The following is an 18629-nucleotide window of genomic DNA, read 5'->3' on the forward strand; positions in this document are numbered from 1 at the left end:
GGACCGCAAGAACATGCGGGTGATTTGATTGGATCGTTCTGGAGACTGAAGTTGACATTGGCCAATCCTGGCGCTTGCTGAGAAGCTGAGAGCTTTCTGGAAAGCCTGACACGCAGCTCGAGCGCAGCGCTGCATTCTCAGCACTTGCTGAGAAGCTGAGAGCTTTCTGGAAAGCCCGACACCAACTAACGTTACAGGGTTAAATGCGGGGTTAACAGCCTTTTTTTGCAAAGAAGACATTAGCCCGCGTCTATTCTTGTACAAAACATAATTTTCTGCTAAGTATTAGTAAAGTTATAAGCGAAGATCGATTCACAAGGATCTGACAGCTGTCTCCGCCATTTGTTTTTTCTACACTGTCATTTGAGGTAACCAAAGCCTTTTAGTAAGGGAGTTGCCATGGCAACTCAATAACCCATGGCCATGGGTTATTGGAGTGGGTTACTGGATTTATACAATGGCTGTGAACCAATCAGATTGCTTGATTTGAGAGAGCCGTTTTATAATGTAATATAATGTGAGGGAGGGCCACCGCTCGACCCAGCCAAGTCTCGGCCAAGGTGCTGGAAAAATAACTAGAGTTACAAATATAAAAGGAATTTCCGCACACTTGAATCTGTACAGATTTCACATTTATAATGTAATATATAATGTAATAATTTCTCTCTCCAGATCATTCTATCACATTGGAAACGTGTAGGCAGGCCGCTACTGAGCTTCACAACAGTCTGAGGAGAACCGTCATGCTCTACACTACGGTCAGCCAGCGAACATTTGGTCTTTTTACATCTTAAAAAGTTCTGCTGCTGTGGATACTATTACTGCTATTTTCCCACGTACTGTTAGTGCTAAAGTCCATCATTGTTTTTCGTATTTTTATTTTGTTTAGTACGTCTACATACCCTCCTATTCTTCTCTGATGCATCCTACTGTATGACTGCTTGCTATAATGGTTCGATTTCCTCATAGAGATAATTAGTTTTATCTAGAGATAGCAAGTCTCACTCTGTGCCTGCCTGGCTGACTGACTGCTGTGTGTGTGTGTGTGTGTGTGTGTGTGTGTGTGTGTGTGTGTGTGTGTGTGTGTGTGTGTGTGTGTGTGTGTGTGTGTGTGTGTGTGTGTGTGTGTGTGTGTGTGTGTGTGTGTGTGTGTGTGTGTGTGTGTGTGTGTGTGTCTGCTCTATAAGCAGGTGCTGAGCTGCGGCCCGGAGCCCGGTGAAGACCAGCAGGAGATGAGGAGGGTTCTCTTCGAGTCCCTGGGCGTGGCGCAGGCAGAGCTGCACTCGCTGCCCAACCCCACCTCACACCCCGCGGGGGGCCAAGCGGGGCGAGGGGACCTGGGGGTCAAAGGTGAGGGAGAGAGGACGCTGGCCCTGCTGCAGCAATACTCTGAGCTGCTGCTGAAGTCTGTGGAGAAGAGACTGGATGGCAAGACCTGAGCAAACGGGTCAATACAAGGAGCCTGCAAGTGCATGCTCATTCTCTATCTCTCTCTCTCTCTCTCTCTCATACTTTGTACAGAGATATATATATATATGTATATATGTATAGACTGAAATACAGGTAAAGGCTCATTCATTTTCATACGAAAATAAATGCGTCCGTTTCAAACGGTGTAATCGTCACTGCCCACATACTTCCATGCGTCTTTCACATTAGCATCGTGTTAAGCGATACATCCACCAGTGGGCAGTAGAGAGTCAAATGTGTGAGTGTGTGTGTGTGTGTGGTTCTGCTCCGTTTCATGCCTATCTGTAAGCTTTCAGAGGACGGACAGAAATACGCACGAAATGAGGACGGCTCTGTCCGTCTCCGTCTTTAACGTAGAGTTTAATTGGGCCTTTAGGAGACGTTACTATGTTTACAGGATCTAAAAGAGTTGCCATATTTATCATGTTTTCCAGTTGCCTTCTCTGTTTGACACTTTATAATGTGAAATGTTCATAAGCACTGTCGATGTTTCAAAAGTAAATGTTAAACTTATACTGATTGATTTTTGTGTATATAATAATGAATGGGTTTTTGTTAGTCTGTGTTCATTCTATGCAATTTTGTACAATGTTTTCATAGTGCTGATTTGAATGTTTGACTGGGAGTTTGTGTTTCTCTGAAAGAGCTTCCTCACAGCCTTACTCCTGTACAGCTTAAAGCTGCACTGTTGTTCTTTGAGACAATAAACGGCGGAAACAATGACACAGATCATTTCTTTTGGACTGATTATTTTATTTTAGTGGCTGTTTATTTCACAGAGTCCCGTGCATAATGCATTGGAGGCCTCCAATCCACCCGGTTGCTGTTTTCAGGCAGTATTGGCCCATTGTCTTCTCTTTGCACTTCAATAGCATAGAAAGATTACATGTAATACATAGCGGTAGCATCCTCATGTTCAACAAAGAAACAAATGCTTTGTGCACACTAAATGGTTAGCTATCTTGCATAGGAAAGTGGCTTGAGCTTATTGTGGCACATTTTAGAATGAGCTCAGCTCATATCACCGTTAATATTCTGGTAACACACATCATTTTGTCTTAAATCATAACACCATGATATAACATTGGGAAAGCTTGAGCTCCTACAGTATATTATGTTAATTGTGTGTGTGTGTGTGTGTGTGTGTGTGTGTGTGTGTGTGTGTGTCTGTGTGTGTGTGTGTGTGTGTGTGTATGTGTGTTTCTCATGGAAGTGTCTCCACATTCATGTAGGTGAGCACGACGTCATGCAGGATGTTGATTCTGTCGATCTGGTTGAGCTCTCTGACGCGGTGTCGGTACTCAAACAGGGGTATGTTGTTCACCGCCACCCGGAACTCTTCATGTGTGCAGAGGATCTTCATCTGAAACAAAAGCACAAGACTGAACATGTAGGCTACTCCTCCTTCCATCTAGACCAGGGGTTTCCAAACTTTTTCATCTTGCAGGACCCAAAAGATAAATTCTGTGTCTCTCTGGGACCCAAACTCACACAGAAAAACATAGGGTAATGAGTTGCCATGATGACCCACCGCCCCCCCATGGGTCCGCGGTCCCGACCCCTAGTTTGGGAAACACTGATCTAGACTGAAACAAAGCACAAGACTGAGAATGTAGACTACTCCATCTAGACTGAGCTACTTTACACACAATGCCCACTTCATTGAATCCCTATATATATATATATATATATATATATATATATATATAGGATGTATTTTTTAAATATATATCTATTTTTTATATATATTTATTTATATATATTAATATATTATATTAATATATATATTATATATTAATGTATATATTATATATACATAATATATATATAATGTATAGCTATATATATAATATATATACATTATATATTATATATATATTATTTATTTATTAGGATGATTCTATGTCAATCCAACTTTCAGACACACGTTTCTAATCCAAAAAAATACACAATGAGATTGAAAATGTAAAATTGGTTGCAGGACTGATCTGATGAACCATGACATGATAGGCCTATACTGTATGTAGCCTAACCCCATGACAAAATGGTTTAGCTTTAGTGTTATGCATTACTATCCTGATGAATGACGATCCAAAATCAGTTATTTAGTTGAGTAACCCCCAAGAAACGTCTACATAGTTGTTATTGGCGTCAGTGACACAGACAGACACTGTTAGAGCCCACGATAACCATCATAATGAACATGTTTGTTACAGATTGTTATTGAACAACAAGACAGTGAGTCCCCCAGTCTTTGACTTCCCACTGACCTCCAGGAGCCTGACTGCAGTACAGCTGTTCCCTTATCTAGGACCAGCCTTCCCAAACGCCTTTCCAACCCTTTCCAGCCCTACTACGGCCCACGGGCGGCCTGCTGCCTGCTGCCCGTTTTTAAGTGAATGAATTTAGCAAAAAAAAGGGAAAAAAAGTTTTTCCGTTTTAAAGTTTAAAATGGAAAAACAAGAAAACAAAAAAACAGAAATGGAAAAGAAACTGAAAAATGACCCTGTACCCTGACCTGGTCTTTTTTTTTTTTTTTTTTTTCTTTTTTTTTACATTTTTAATACTGAATGAATGTTTAATACTAATGTTATGTTCAATTATCTCTGTCTTAACGTGTTGGCACAGGAAAAGAACATTTGAAAACGTACAGAAATACCCATTGTAATAGGTGAGCACATCAATAAACTATGTGTCATATATTTATTTAGGTAGAAATGAAATTTTGAAGGGTTTTCTGGTCTAATTTTTTCCCCGTTTTCAGTGTAAACAGGTTGAAAACTGGCGCGCTTAATATTGTTTGGCCCATATCTTTCTGTATGTGTCCCACAACCCAAAAAGTTTGGCCACCCCTGGTATAGATGCTTTTTTTTATTATGGCTACTCTATGGTTTATGTGTTCTTGTGTGATGTACCATATATTTTATTGCTGCTGTTGTCTTGGCCAGGTCTCCCTTGTAAAAGAGATCTCGCATCTCAATGGGACTTCCTGGTTAAACAAAGGTAAAAAAAAAAAAAAAAAAGTAGCATCTTTAAGCACGTTCCTCAATCAACTTAACCTGACTCTGCCAGAGTCTGGCCAGGGTCAGGCTGCAATCCACTGCCTCTAGCTAAAAAAGCGTGTGTCTGGTCTCTCTGCCACTGACCTCGAATGCGCTCCCAGCAGCAAAGGGGAAGGCAGACTTGAGGTTCCTCTCCTCGTTGCCCCAGCGCTCGCCCACCTTGCTGTTACGCACCATCACCTGTTTGCCCCCCTCGCTGAAGCGGGGGTTGATGTGAAAGGCGATGTCGTTGCCTCGCAGGAAGTTCACCGTGAACCTGAGGGAGGATTCCATAATACTGGTTACACTTCAGGATACAGCTCCCTTTAGTATGACTTACAAAATCTGACAAATGTTGACACTGTTGTCTCTAGTGCTTGCGATATTTCTGTCAGGATTGTTGGATTTGGTTACAACTTAGAAAAACAATATGACATTTAGAGACTATATAGAGAAAACAGAGATCCAACTTCTGGATCAGAAAGACACTGTAGATGACATGTGAATAAACTTACATTTTAGCATTAGGTTTGACGTGGCCCCTGATGGTCATCATCATCTTGTCATAGACTCCTCGGGCCAGGTTCAAGTTGTATGGCACACTCTGTGAAGGGAAGCCAGTTCAATCATTCTGTACTCTAAATCAATCAGTGAATATCCATAAGTCAATTAACATCAATTAATGTAATTATCCCTAGGCCCACCCATCAGTCATCCATCTATCTATGCACGCATCCATCCATCCACCCATCACTTGTATCTCCTGCATAATGAGCAAAGAGTCTAAGAACTGTAAAAAGCTGACACCGTGACCTATCTGTGTCTATGCCTTATTCAGATTCCTTGTTGACTCACTAGTGGTCCAGATGCGGGTGGCACTGGCCAGTGTGGAGGCATGAGGGTTGGGTTCTGCCCGGGCCACCCTGGCTGTCCGGGGTTGTAAGGCCAAGATGTGGGTGTAGGCCAGCCTGGTGCAGTCGGCTGGATCGCGGGAGCGGGAAGTGGCGCCGGGACCGGAGCTGGAGTTGGCTGCGGTTCCACAGCTGGTGCTGGCGGCTGGGCAGGCTGATACTGAGGCCCGGGCCAGCACGGCTGGCATGGCTGCCCCGGAGCCGGTGCTGGTGCTGGGATTGGAGCAGGGGCCGGTGCTGGGGCTGGGGTTGGAGCAGGGGCCGGGGCTGGAAGTGAGGCTGGGGCATATGTGGGACCCTGACCCGGGGCATATGTGGGACCTTGACCTGGGGCATATGTGGGACCTTGACCTGGGGCATATGTGGGACCCTGACCTGGGGCATATGTGGGACCCTGACCTGGGGCATATGTGGGACCCTGACCTGGGGCATATGTGGGACCCTGACCTGGGGCATATGTGGGACCCTGACCTGGGGCATATGTGGGACCCTGACCTGGGGCATATGTGGGACCCTGACCCGGGGCATATGTGGGACCTTGACCCGGGGCATATGTGGGACCTTGAACCGGGGCATATATGGGACCTTGACCCGGGACATATGTTTGACCTTGACTCGGGCCATATGTGGGACCTGGGGCTGCTTGTGTCCCCGGCCAGCAGGGCGTGTTGGGCTGGCCAGTCCAGCATGGCTGAGGCTGGGTGGGCTGTCCTGGCCAAACAGGGAACCCTCCCCCGGGCTGCTGCTGACTGGGCCAAATGCTGTTAGCCTGTGGGGCAGAACCAGCAGGCGGGCACAGAGGACTGCCACATTGCTGAGGGAGAGGAGGAGGAGGGGAGGGGGAGGGAGGGAGGGAAGGGTCAGGGGTCAGGATATGGGGGAGAGAGAGGGTGGAGAGGATGGAGGACACCAACTTGCAGTTGCAAACATGGCCCATTGACATAAGCAAAAAAAAACATTTATATTCAGATGAAAAACTGTGGGGAGGGGGAGAAAATGCAATGACCCCAATCATTCTTAGAGGTCAAAGAATTTGATGAGGTACTTACATCCATTCCACCTGTAAAACAACAATCAAACAACCAAAAATAGATTTAGTAATTTATTTTGACAAGATACAGAAGACACGAGAGAAGCTATAGTTCTCTAAATGACCACCAGAGGACTCTAAAGCTTTTGAAGATGACAAAGTATATCAGCAAAGAAGACAGGGAAGGAGATCCATATGGAAACATAAGTAACTAAAGCCAATGATTGTATGTCATGGGATGCACTAACTGAATGATGAGAATAAAAAAGGACCTGTCTCATGCAGACACATAATGGCATATTGATTGTGGCTTGTGCCCGTGGCTGAGTGGCTGAGGTGCTCTTAGAGAGGAATGTGCAACAACAATGAATCAAGTCACTCTGCCACTAACTTGTTCTTGTGACAGCACATTCAATTATTCTTTCTAATTGATTGAAGTGACCACCCTTGCTATTTCACACTTGTCGTTCATATTGATTATTACCTTAGAATTGCAACCAAGCTATAAAAAGTTGTATCATCATCAGTATTATGATGATGATGATTATTTCACTATCCAGCTAATGGTATAGACGGTTTTCACCAGAGCGCAACCCCACAGCACTTTCTCAGCATTCAGCAAACTGCAGAAATATTCACTCGACATCGTTACTTTTGTTTTCGCCGCTCAGCTGTATAGACAGTTTTCACGGAATGGTCAGTCCTGCACTTGAATGTTTTTTTTCCTTTTATGTCCATAGCAAACACTGCAACAGGAAGTGAGTGGGGGTTCAATTTAGAATGTTTTTGTTGTCAAGTTAAAACCGTCTATATACAAAGACCATTTTAAGGCAAAAGCTAAAGTCACATGTCATATTTCCAGTATATATATATATATATATATATATATATATATATATATATATATATATATATATATATATATATATGTATGTATGTATGTATATATATAATTGGACTGTAAAAAAATAAAAAAATAAATAAATAAATATATATATATATATATATATATATATATATATATATATATGTATTTATTTTATTTACAGCCTAATTATTATCCTATTTACATCCTAATAAATATATAGGATATATATAAATATATATATACACACATACATACATACATACATACATACATACATATTTATATTTATTTACAGCCTAATTATTATTATCCTATTTACATCATATATATATATATATATATATATATATATATATATATATATATATATATATATATATATATATATAATTTCCTAATTTCCATTGATACATGTATCCTACATAGTGAGTTAGGAATAGCCTTGTAATATAACCATATCGTCATCATAATTTTCAACATTAGCATCAACCGCAGCATCGCTCCAATCAAGTTGATTCAACACAAGCCGATGAATACATTTTAATGTATTATTTCATCGTTTCGATGACCTGAGCTCCCTACAATTGCCCCCGTACACACAATACACAATACACGTTCCACACTACACACAATACACACACACACAATACACGTTCCACACTATACAGCAGGAGATTTGATCCCACATCAGCCCAGGGCCCAAACAGTCAATATTTTTCCCCCTGGGACCCTGCCTCATGAAAATATGCTAGTAGACCCAAGACACATGTTCTGGTCCTGATCCCTAACCTCCACAGTAGCATTGAAAATAGGAGTTACCTTCTTTTGTCTTTGGTCCCCAGGTGCACACAGGAGGAGTTGAGGTGAATCAGTCAGCAGTCCGCTTGGAGCCAAACACACAGACAGACACACACACTCCTTTATAGCCGCAAACCCTGTGACCAGCTGGCCACTCCTCACTTCCTCCTCACCACCTCAAAACCACACCCTCACAGGAAGAGCTGTCACAGCACAAGGTATATAATATATGGTGGGTCACGTGTTCTCATTAAAGTGTTGAAGATGCAATAGAAGGGCATTTTAGTTTTGCTCATGTTATCTTCATAACTTTGTCTTCTCTTCATCGAGTGTGTGTGTACGCGTGTGTGTACGCGCACGTCTTCGAGTGTGTGTGTGTGTGTGTGTGTGTGTGTGTGTGTGTGTGTGTGTGTGTGGCGAGAGAGAGAGATAAAGAGAGAGAGAGAAGTAGTTTGAAATAAACCCAAGGTATATGTGGGGAACAACGAGGTATACCAAAATACTAAAATGTATAACCTACCGTATGTGAGAAAAGTAGTAGTCATCTCCAGCAGGTCAGTGCTGCCTGCCCCTGACTGACAACACAAAGCTGCTGCTGTGGTTGCTGGGCACTGGGCCGTCATGGGACTGTGACACCCCTTAATGGCCACATGTGTCTGGCTCACAGAGTTTAACGCAATTATCCTGATTCTTCTCCGTCAGCCCTGCGTGTCCCACTGATTCACGCGTTGGCAACTGATCGACGTTGCTGCTGCTGCTGCTGCTGCTGGGTTCACACACTCACTCCTCACTGCTGTTGGAAAGGTGAAGCCCAGAGCTGGGTTTGTTTGTAGGGGTGGGGGAAAAAATCGATTCACTTAAGTATCGCGATTTTTAATGTCACGATTTTTTTAATCGATCTTTTACAGAATCGATAATCGCAAAAAAAAAAAAAAAAAAAAAATTGGGTGCCCGCAGTCAGGCCACTCACTGAACAGCAGGCCAGGCGCCGCCTACTGGTTTACTAGTGGTTTTATTACTTTATTAGTTAGTCTGAAGTAATAATTACACTTCAGGGTTAAAGTGGGTGCATCTCATTGTAAAATTGGACTTGGCCCAAATTGGGCTTCAAACAGACAAATTTCACGCGCGTCGGCCCATATCGGCCTGGCCTGCTTGGTATCTAATGCCCGGCCTGAATTATGATCCCAGTCCGCCCCTGTTTTTAACTATATCGCCCAGCCCTACTCATGATATAATATACAGTCTCTAGAAGTGTATGATTAAACTTTTCCCATGTTCTAGAGTAAAAAAGCAAACAAACTGAAAAAAAGAAAATAAAAAAAGAAACAAAAATCGCAATAAATCGTAATATCGAATCGCAATAATCGTAGAATCGCAATACTTAAGAATCGCAATATAAATCGAATCGGCACCCAAGAATCGTGATAGTATCGAATCGGGAGATAAGTGAATCGCCACAGCCCTATTTGTTTGGCCTTCAACAGAGGGGTTTGTACTCACACGTTCGTTGGGAATTGGACCAGTATCTTCGATAACATCAAGTGGGAGTGATGTCACTGTGCTCAAACTGAGCCAAATAAGTCACGGTCTCCAGGGTAACGTCTTAACAAATAACACTAACTGACTGTGTTTTCTTCACAGCGTTATTAGATTTACCATCATCTGTGCTGAGAAAAATGCCAGGAATTCTATAACCCTGTAGAGTGGTGAGACTCCAATTTTAATTCCCCCACAAATTCAATGCAAATTTCTTTCCAGCTGGGTCTTTACTGTTCAAGAAATTCTGCACACTCGTTTCTAGTGTGTATGTGCCTCTGGTGGTGTTTGTGTGTGTATGTGTGTGTCTGGGTGTGGTGTGGCGTGGTGTAGAGTCTACACTGAACTGGACCTGTCGCTGGGCCTAAAGTGGTTCTGTAGAGTCTACACTGAACTGGACCTGTCGCTGGGCCTAAAGTGGTTCTGTAGAGACTACACTGAACTGAACCTGTCACTGGGCCTAAAGTGGTTCTGTAGAGTCTACACTGAACTGGACCTGTCGCTGGGCCTAAAGTGGTTCTGTAGAGTCTACACTGAACTGGACCTGTCGCTGGGCCTAAAGTGGTTCTGTAGAGACTACACTGAACTGGACCTGTCACTGGGCCTAAAGTGGTTCTGTAGAGTCTACACTGAACTGGACCTGTCGCTGGGCCTAAAGTGGTTCTGTAGAGTCACTGAACTGGACCGACTGCCACCTCACATATGTTGTGCTCGTAGGAGCTGGTTTGGTTATGAAATATGTGTCCATAAATGTATGGAATTTGTCAGAGAATATCGTATTCTCTCAGATTAGGGGCACCAGTATGGATAAGTCCACACACCTGTCTGAATGTCCAGTTATGGCTGATTTTAGACACCAAACCAATAATCAGTCTCATAATATATATTAATATTATACGTTGTACAGTTATTTGAAGGCTCAAGTCCGTAAGCTTCTGTCACTGATCACCACAAATAGTATACATGAATAAACACTAAAGATTCATAGAATTATGTAATAAAAATATTTACTTAATCACAATATCAATGGAAACATCATTTCATCACATCTAATTTACAAACTAATCCCATCCACAGCTAATTGAAAAAATGTAATACTACATATTACTAGTTACTTTCATTGTAAAGTAATAAGTTACTTTACCATATTACTGTCTTTGTAGAGTAACTCATTACTTATTACACTACTTTTGCATTACTTCCACCAATAAAAGCAGCACACAGCACACAGCACACAGCACACAGTACACAGCATGTACGAGAAAGCGACCACTGCTCCTGGCCTGCCCCCCGGAGGAAAGGACATGCCTGGATGGGTTAAATGCAGAGGACACTTTTCACCGGCCACCATCAGCATGAGTGTGTTGTGGCCGCATGCATGTATTGTGGTGTTCGTGTGACAATAAAAGACGGGCTTGTCCGTTACGAGAGACGAGAGAGAGCAGCAGAATGACATCGCTGCCCCGGAACCATCCCGAAAAATAAAACCGCCTTGTAAAGTTAGTGTAAACAATCCAAAATTCTAAATGTTATCTATAGTGGTTATTTGCATAAAAACACAATTTAGGAAATGATTGTATCTTTATTTAAACATGTGCTTGGATTAAAAAATAAATTACTCAATTTGTAACTTGAGTTACTTGACAAAGTAACTGGTATAATATTACTGAAATCCTATAAGTAATAAGTTATATTACTGAGTTACTGCTAAAAGTAATATACATGTAATATGTTACTTTTGTAATGAGTTACCCCCAACACTGATGATACAGTACACATCACTAGTATAACTTGATGGGAGATTTTACACCAGGATGTGTAAGTGTGTGTGTATGTATGTGTGTTAAGTCTGTGTGGCGTCTGTGTGTGTCTGTGTGTGTGTGTGTGTGTGTGCATGCGTGCGTGCGTGTGTGTGTGTGTGTGTGTGTGTGTGTGTAATCATGTGTGTGTTAGAGAGAGGAGGGGAAGAGAGAGTGGGGAAGAGGAGTGGTTAAGTAAGGCTGTCTCCTATGATGTCACGGCAGTGTCATCACAGGATTGGCTGAGGGGCGGGTCTGATCGTGCGATGGCAGCCTCGTTCTCAAAATGGCGGTTTTTCTAGAATTTGGGAAGGACTAGGCGGTGATGGTTAGGCTGACTTGGTCAGTCAAGGGGGAGATTTAGCTTGAGGTCGCTTTGGTGAGCGATCCTCCCAGTTTGGTAAGTCCAGCTCTTTCTGTTCAGCCTGACTACACTGAATGGAATGCCTGAAATGGACTCGCCCTATTTCAGGTTCATCATCTCTCTGGACTTGCTGAGCCGCGCTCGGTAGAGTGAGTCTCAGGCAGAGGGGGGGGAGAGCAGGCCCGTAGCCAGGGTTTGAGAAATACCGAGGTCATTTTAGCACGGCGTGGGGGGCCCAGGGGGGGCTGTCCCCCCCCCCGGATAATTTTTTTTGTCCATTTTAAAGTAAAATGCTTCAATCTGGTGCACTTTGAGAGCAAAATGAAGAGGCTAGATCTATAAAGAACTACATACATCATGTTAGATTAATATCCTCTTTACTGTGCTGTTGCTTTAAAATGATACAAAAAATAAATGTCTCCCCACATAATATAATTTATATTCTGCATACAGGTCACATGGCAGAATACTGCTCAATTAAATACAATGGCCCATCTACACAAACATCACTTACAGGGGAGTTACTTACCCATTCACTTCAATAGAACTGTCCCCAAAGTCTAGCCCCAATCTAGCCCCAATGCAAAATCTGAATGTTGTGAGTTATCTCGCTTCCTTCTATAGCACACAGAGAGGAAGCAAATTGTTGCATTTCCGATCAACTGTCGCATTAAAACATCAATGACAGATTAATAGATCTGGGGACCGGGGCTATTTTCCTATTATTTTTATTTATTTTTTTGGTGTGGAAAATACCGAGGTCATGACCTCGGTGTCCTCAATGGTAGCTACGGGCCTGGTGGTACGTCCTGCTGGCTCCCCCTGTCAGGTGAAAAGAAGCGGCTGGCAACTGCGCATGTGTCGGAGGAAGCATGGTGCTAGTCTCGGCTCTCCCCAGATCGGCAGAGGGTGGAGCAGCGACCGGGGCAGCCAATTCATAGCTTTCAAGGGACGTTACGTGCTGCCGGGAACGCCCACCTGGCGGTCAAAAAAAAAACTTGCCAGCCGTGTCGACTAGTTTCTCACGCTGTGTTTGTTCAGGCAAAGTGCCGGATAGCCTACCTGTTGTGCTATCGGTTGCACTAAACCGACGAGTGGTTCAGTCGCTGGGCAGGGGAAATGCAAATAGCTTTTTTTTCTACCATCAAAGTACACACGTCTTTGCTCTTTGTGGCCAACATTTCATCAAAGGTAAGCTCAAGTAACGTTACAATAATGATTAATACCCCGTTAACGTTACTTGAGCTTACCTTTGATGAAATGTTGGCCGCAAAGAGCAAAGACGTGTGTACCTTGATAGTAGAAAAAAAAGCTATTTGCATTTCCCCTGCCCAGCGACTGAACCACTCGCACAAATCCACAACCTCCTCCTTTCTTTCTCCGACGGGATTCTGTGAAAGCACAAGCCAGGCGTGTCTCCTCGTCGGTTTAGTGCAACCGATACCACAACAGGTAGGCTATCCGGCACTTTGCCTGAACAAACACAGCGTGAGAAACTAGTCGACATGGCTGGCAAGTTTTTTTTTTGACCGCCAGGTGGGCGTTCCCGGCAGCACGTTACGCCCCTTGAAAGCTATGAATAGGGCAACATGGAGATAAATTGGCCAAGTATAATTGTGGAGAAAAATCAGGAAAAGAAAGTGAGTCTGTCTCACCTGGATACTTTCTGCTTAGTCTGGCTGACCAGTGTGGCAGAGACAATGTAGCTGGCTGATGATGTCAGAGTGCAAAGACTCAGGAGACAAGTTGTAACGTTGCGTCAGTGGAATACTGGGACAGATTTGAGCCTCGTTGCAGAAACCACAGACACGCCGGTTAGCTTAAACGGAGCAAAGACAGAAAAGGACACGTAACGTTAGTGGCATGACATCGAAAGTGACCCCAGCAGGGTACCTATAAACCAAAACTAATAAACGTGAAAACAATTACCGTAAATTTCGGACTATAAGCCACGGCTTTTCCCCCGTTTTTTGGCCCTGCGGCTTATATAACGGTGTGGCTTATCTATGGATTTTTTCCAAAAAATAAAAAAATAAAAAAATAAATCTCTCTTTTTTAGCACTCTTTCTAACTATAAATCCACTTCTGTTTTAATTTCCTCTCTTGCCCTCTTTTCACCACACCGCGGACACTGTGTGCACTGTAAAAAAAAACACAGGTGGTGTTGTGTTATGTTGTTTTGTTGAAATGTTAATAAATGGGAGCTTCCTCAAACAGCCATCTCTTTCCCGACAATCCCCTCTGTGCATATACCTAGAGATCCTACATTAATATTTAAGTTGAATTTTGGTGATTTTGTTTTAAGACTTAAACAATGTATAGAAAACTGGAAAATCTTGCCCTTGTCTATGATTGGCTGTATAAACTCAGTTAAGATGGTTTCACTTCCCAGGTTCCTCTATCTGTGTCAAAACCTCCCCATCTTCCTTACATCAGCTTTTTTCAAAGAACTGGACTCAATAATTCTGTCCTATATCTGGAATTATAAAAATCATAGAATTTCGAAAATTCACTTGCAGAAACCCAAGTCTGAAGGGGGGCTGGCCTTACCAGTGTTTAGGCACTACTACTGGGCTGCCAATGTTAGAACTCTAATGTTTTGGCGGCAAGGGACCCCTGACAATTTAGCTTTTGGGGCCCCCTTGTGGCTGAAAATGGAGGCTAGCTCTATTGCCAACTCTTCTCTGCCAGCCATCTTATTTTCTAAGCTAGAGAGGCCGGGGACTCTTAAAGATTTGGGTTTTGTTGTGAGAAACTCCCTCAGAATTCTAAACCAAGTTAGGAAAGTTTTGAGTCTACCAGATGTTTCCATCCACACTCCAATTTGTTTGAATCACTCTTTTTTGCCTCCCTGGTCAGATAGAAACTACCATGCCTGGAGTGAGAGGGGTCTGGCTTCCATCAAAGACCTATATATAGATGGTCATTTTGCATCCTTTGATTTACTGAAGGGGACGTTTGAGTTGCCAGGCACGGACTGGCTCAGATTCCTACAAATCAGAAACTATGTTAGATCCAAGATTCAGGCCTTTGAAGCGCTCCCAAATGAACATGCTCTTTTTGATGTTTTGCTGAGCCCTCCTCACTCCAAGCACCTCATCTCTAGATTTGTGTGTCTATTTGATGATTGTACCATGGCCTCTACTGAGAGGATTAGAGAGGCATGGCAGGAAGAACTTGGTACTGAATTATCTGCCATTATATGGGAAAGGAGCCTGTCGGTTGTACAACTCTGCTCAGTTAATAGCAGACATCAGCTGATTCAATTTAAAGTCGCTCACCGTCTCCACTACTCTAAGCAGAAATTACACAAGATTTATCCTACTATCTCACCACTGTGTGAAAGGTGTCAAGTGTCGGAGGGCACACTGTCTCATGCCTTCTGGTTCTGCCCTTCACTGACGGGATTCTGGGCCAGAATATTTGACTGGTACTCTAAGGCCTACGGGGTGGCCCTTCAGCCGGAGGCAGAACTCGCCATCTTCGGCTGCTCAGAGTCCTCTCTGAATTTTCCTACAGCTGTGCAACAATCTCTGACACTGGGGACAACTGTTGCCAAAAAACTAATTCTGAAGGAATGGAAATCTCCCTCTCCACCCTCTTTCCAGTTGTGGTTGACGGACATGACCTCTGTTATACGCATGGAGAGACTTAGGTTCCTGAGAACCAATACAATTAGAAAGTTTGTGACTATCTGGGACCCGTTTTTGGTCTACCTTAACGAGGCTAGGGGTGACGGGTGACTCGCCCGGCTGGCTTCCCATGGACCCCTTGGGTGGAATCCCGAGTATACCGTTTACAAGAACATAAGCACCTTAGGTAGCTGGCGGCACCACTTTGTAATGTTGATTATATTGTTTTGTTTTGTTTTGTCTTTCTTTCCTCTGTGTCTGAGCCTGTTTGTCTGTTTTGTCTTGTTTGTGTTCTATAAAAATTTAAAATACGAAAATAAAATATAAAAAAAAAAAAAAATCCCCTCTGTGCATGAACCCTTACATATGGTAATTAAACATTAAAGCAGCTACGAGCAACTTTTTCGATTGTTATTAAACAGTATAAATTTAATATCAATGCATCACATCTTACCTCTAATAGTCGACGATACCAACGCAGAGTAGTCTCGCTTGAACCCCGAGTGAATCGGCCAGTGTTAGTGTGTCTGTAGCCAGGGCAGATCAGGAATTGAAATGAAACGGTTTGCAGCAGCCACTTCGGCCATAACCACAAAATAACTTCCAAAAAACCTGTTAGAATATAACGAGAGATGTTCCCGCGAGTATGCGTGGCGTTCACATTGTTTATGTTATGTTGCTAGGCAGCGCAAACGGCATAAAAAGGCAGCTGCGTTTCACTTCCTGGTTTCACTTCCGCGTTTCACTTCCGGGTTACCCGGTCCGGTCGCTCTAGAGAGCCCCCTGTTGGCGCGAGTTTAGACAGACTATAGGCTTAATAATCACCTAAGGGAGCAATCTCAGATACACACGGCTTTGGTCTCGTCGACTATTAGAGGTAAGATCATATGTGATGCATTGATATTAAATTTATACTGTTTAATAACAATCGAAAAAGTTGCTCGTAGCTGCTTTAAAACACAATTTAAAAAAAAAAAAAAAAAAAAAAAAAAAAAACATTAAAACACCTGCAGCTTATAGTCCGGTGCGGCTTATATATGCAACAAACAGGCAATTTTGCTGCTGCGGCTTATACTCCGGTGCGGCTTATAGTGCGGAAATTACGGTAATAAGATGAGTAACATCAACTTGATCCATTTCCCTTGACAACTTATGTATTCAAACAATGGAACGAAAAACAGTCAGGATCATGATGTAAACAATGAACGTTGCTTTCTGTCTTCTGTATAGGTGGTTAATGCTGTTAGCTAGCTCTGACATGCTGTTAGCTAGCTCTAACATGCTGTTAGCTAGCTCTGACATGCTGTTAGCTAGCTCTGACATGCTGTTAGCTAGCTCTGACATGCTGTTAGCTAGCTCTGACATGCTGTTAGCTAGCTCTGACATGCTGTTAGCTAGCTCTGACATGCTGTTAGCTAGCTCTGACAGTCGACAGAACTGCTCCTACACAGGCTGGCAGTTCCAAAGTATGATGTAGAACATAACACAGCAGCTAGATGTGGAATCGAAGAGACAAAGAGAGATCAGTCAGTGAAAATGATGGATTTGTTATGATGATAACAGCTAGCTAGCGCCCAGCTACGTCTTCTGGCTGTTTAACGCTAAGCTGAAGCTACCGCAGCCGACCTCTTCTTTGTTTTGATTCTGGACATTCACTAACCTTGTTAGATGGGGGGCACGGTGGCGCAGTGGTAGCACTGTCGCCTCTCAGCAAGAAGGTCCTGGGTTTGATTCCCGCCTGGGACGCTGTGGGTGCTGAGAGTGTGTCCCCATTCCCATGTCCTCAGTGCCTACAGCCCAGGTGGGGCCATCAAAAAGGGTCTTTCTGCGTGGAGTTTGCATGTTCTCCCGGTGCTCCCCTCCAGATAGGAACCCCCCACACACAAACAAACATGCAAAACAAACAAACAAACTTGTTACATGCTGTTTCAGTGATGTCACTTTGGTAAGTGTGTAGACCTATGGTATTATCATAGGCTCTCTCTCGCCCGTAGCTCGGCCTCGCCTGCCCTATTGGCACGTGCGGGTTTGTGTGTGTTGCTCACTAAATGTTATTGCATCAGTGATGTCACAATGCCTCCTTGTGTGTGTGTGTGCGTGTGTGCCTCCCTATGACATCACTGATCAGTCTAGTCACAATGCCTTCTTGTGTGTCTGTGTGTGTGCGCGCAGTGTGTGCGCCCTTATGACATCACTTTTGACATCATCGCTGATGACATCACATCATTAGCTGTGTGTGTGTGTGTGTGTGTGTGTGTGTGTGTGTGTGAGAGAGAGAGAGAGAGAGAGAGAGAGAGTGAGTGAGTGAGTGAGTGACCTTCTGGTTTAGGATTTCTCTGATAGCAGGTCAGTGGGGTTGGTTGCTGGCCTGCACGGTCATGGAGTTCTGCTGACTGCATTCTATGTTTGAACAATCTGGAGAGAGACATGGGAAGAGAAGAGAAGAGAAGAGAAGAGAAGAGAAGAGAAGAGATTTGATTTTCAAACTCCCTTTAATAAACCATTGCAAACCTAATACTACACAGCTTTATGCACTACACACAAAAAACATGTATTTTCTCAAAGGTTCACAAACAACTCCTCATCTTCTCCCACAGAGCACAAAACCCCCCCAACCGTCCATATCTTGCTGAATTCCAGCACATTGTCCGTCATCTTGTAGAAGGCGTACTCCACCCTTAAACGGGCCTTCAGTAGTCCCTTCAGAACCAACACCGGCTCCAGACAGCCGGCATTCTGAGTCCGATGCTTACGTGTCAGCCAAATGGCCAACTTGGCAGAAGCAGACAGAAAGTTCATCAGTGCATATGGACACTCTTCTTTTTTGCACTGTATTTAGGGCCAAAAACAAACACAGCAAAAGAAAAGTCCTCTCCCAAACCCTGAAACCACCTTTCCAGGAGTTCAAAAAGCTCTGACAGTCGTGAGCATTCCACAAACAAATGTGCCAGGGTCTCGATGTGATTACAGAAAGAGCATCCCTCTCCCAGCTCCGGATCCACATGTGCTCTGTATCTGTTTGTAGCTATTGCACCATGTACAACCCTCCACTGTAGGTCTGCTGCCCGCTTCTCAATGGGCAACTTATACAAGGACCGCCAGCTGCCTTTTGCCTTTTGTCAAAACTTACAGTAGTAATAGGAGCATACTATATACAAACACAGGCTACAATAACAA

General features: G+C 43.5%; 2 protein-coding genes across 2 annotated transcripts in view; one reads left to right on the forward strand and one right to left on the reverse strand.

The window, feature by feature from the left end:
• The window catches only part of LOC310782221 (mitogen-activated protein kinase-binding protein 1-like), a gene marked incomplete at both ends in the record, with an annotated part of 43818 nt that extends 42379 nt beyond the window's left edge, over nucleotides 1-1439 (forward strand). The window contains 2 exons of the mRNA XM_083642903.1: nucleotides 673-758; nucleotides 1191-1439. Of these exons, the coding sequence (XP_083499029.1) occupies nucleotides 673-758; nucleotides 1191-1439 (335 nt within the window). The remainder of the gene's footprint in view (nucleotides 1-672; nucleotides 759-1190) is intronic.
• Nucleotides 1440-2674: 1235 nt separating this feature from the next.
• Nucleotides 2675-18251, reverse strand: LOC310782222 (uncharacterized protein; the record flags this gene model as incomplete). The annotated part of the gene is made up of 5 exons (XM_083642904.1): nucleotides 2675-2833; nucleotides 4617-4788; nucleotides 5027-5115; nucleotides 5367-6236; nucleotides 18069-18251. The coding sequence occupies 5 exons, from the start codon at nucleotides 18249-18251 to the stop codon at nucleotides 2675-2677; spliced, it is 1473 nt and encodes a 490-aa protein (XP_083499030.1).
• Between the last annotated feature and the right edge of the window lie 378 nt (nucleotides 18252-18629).

Source organism: Poromitra crassiceps, assembly GCF_964638095.1.
Source record: "Poromitra crassiceps genome assembly, chromosome: 9".
Classification (NCBI taxonomy): domain Eukaryota; kingdom Metazoa; phylum Chordata; class Actinopteri; order Beryciformes; family Melamphaidae; genus Poromitra; species Poromitra crassiceps.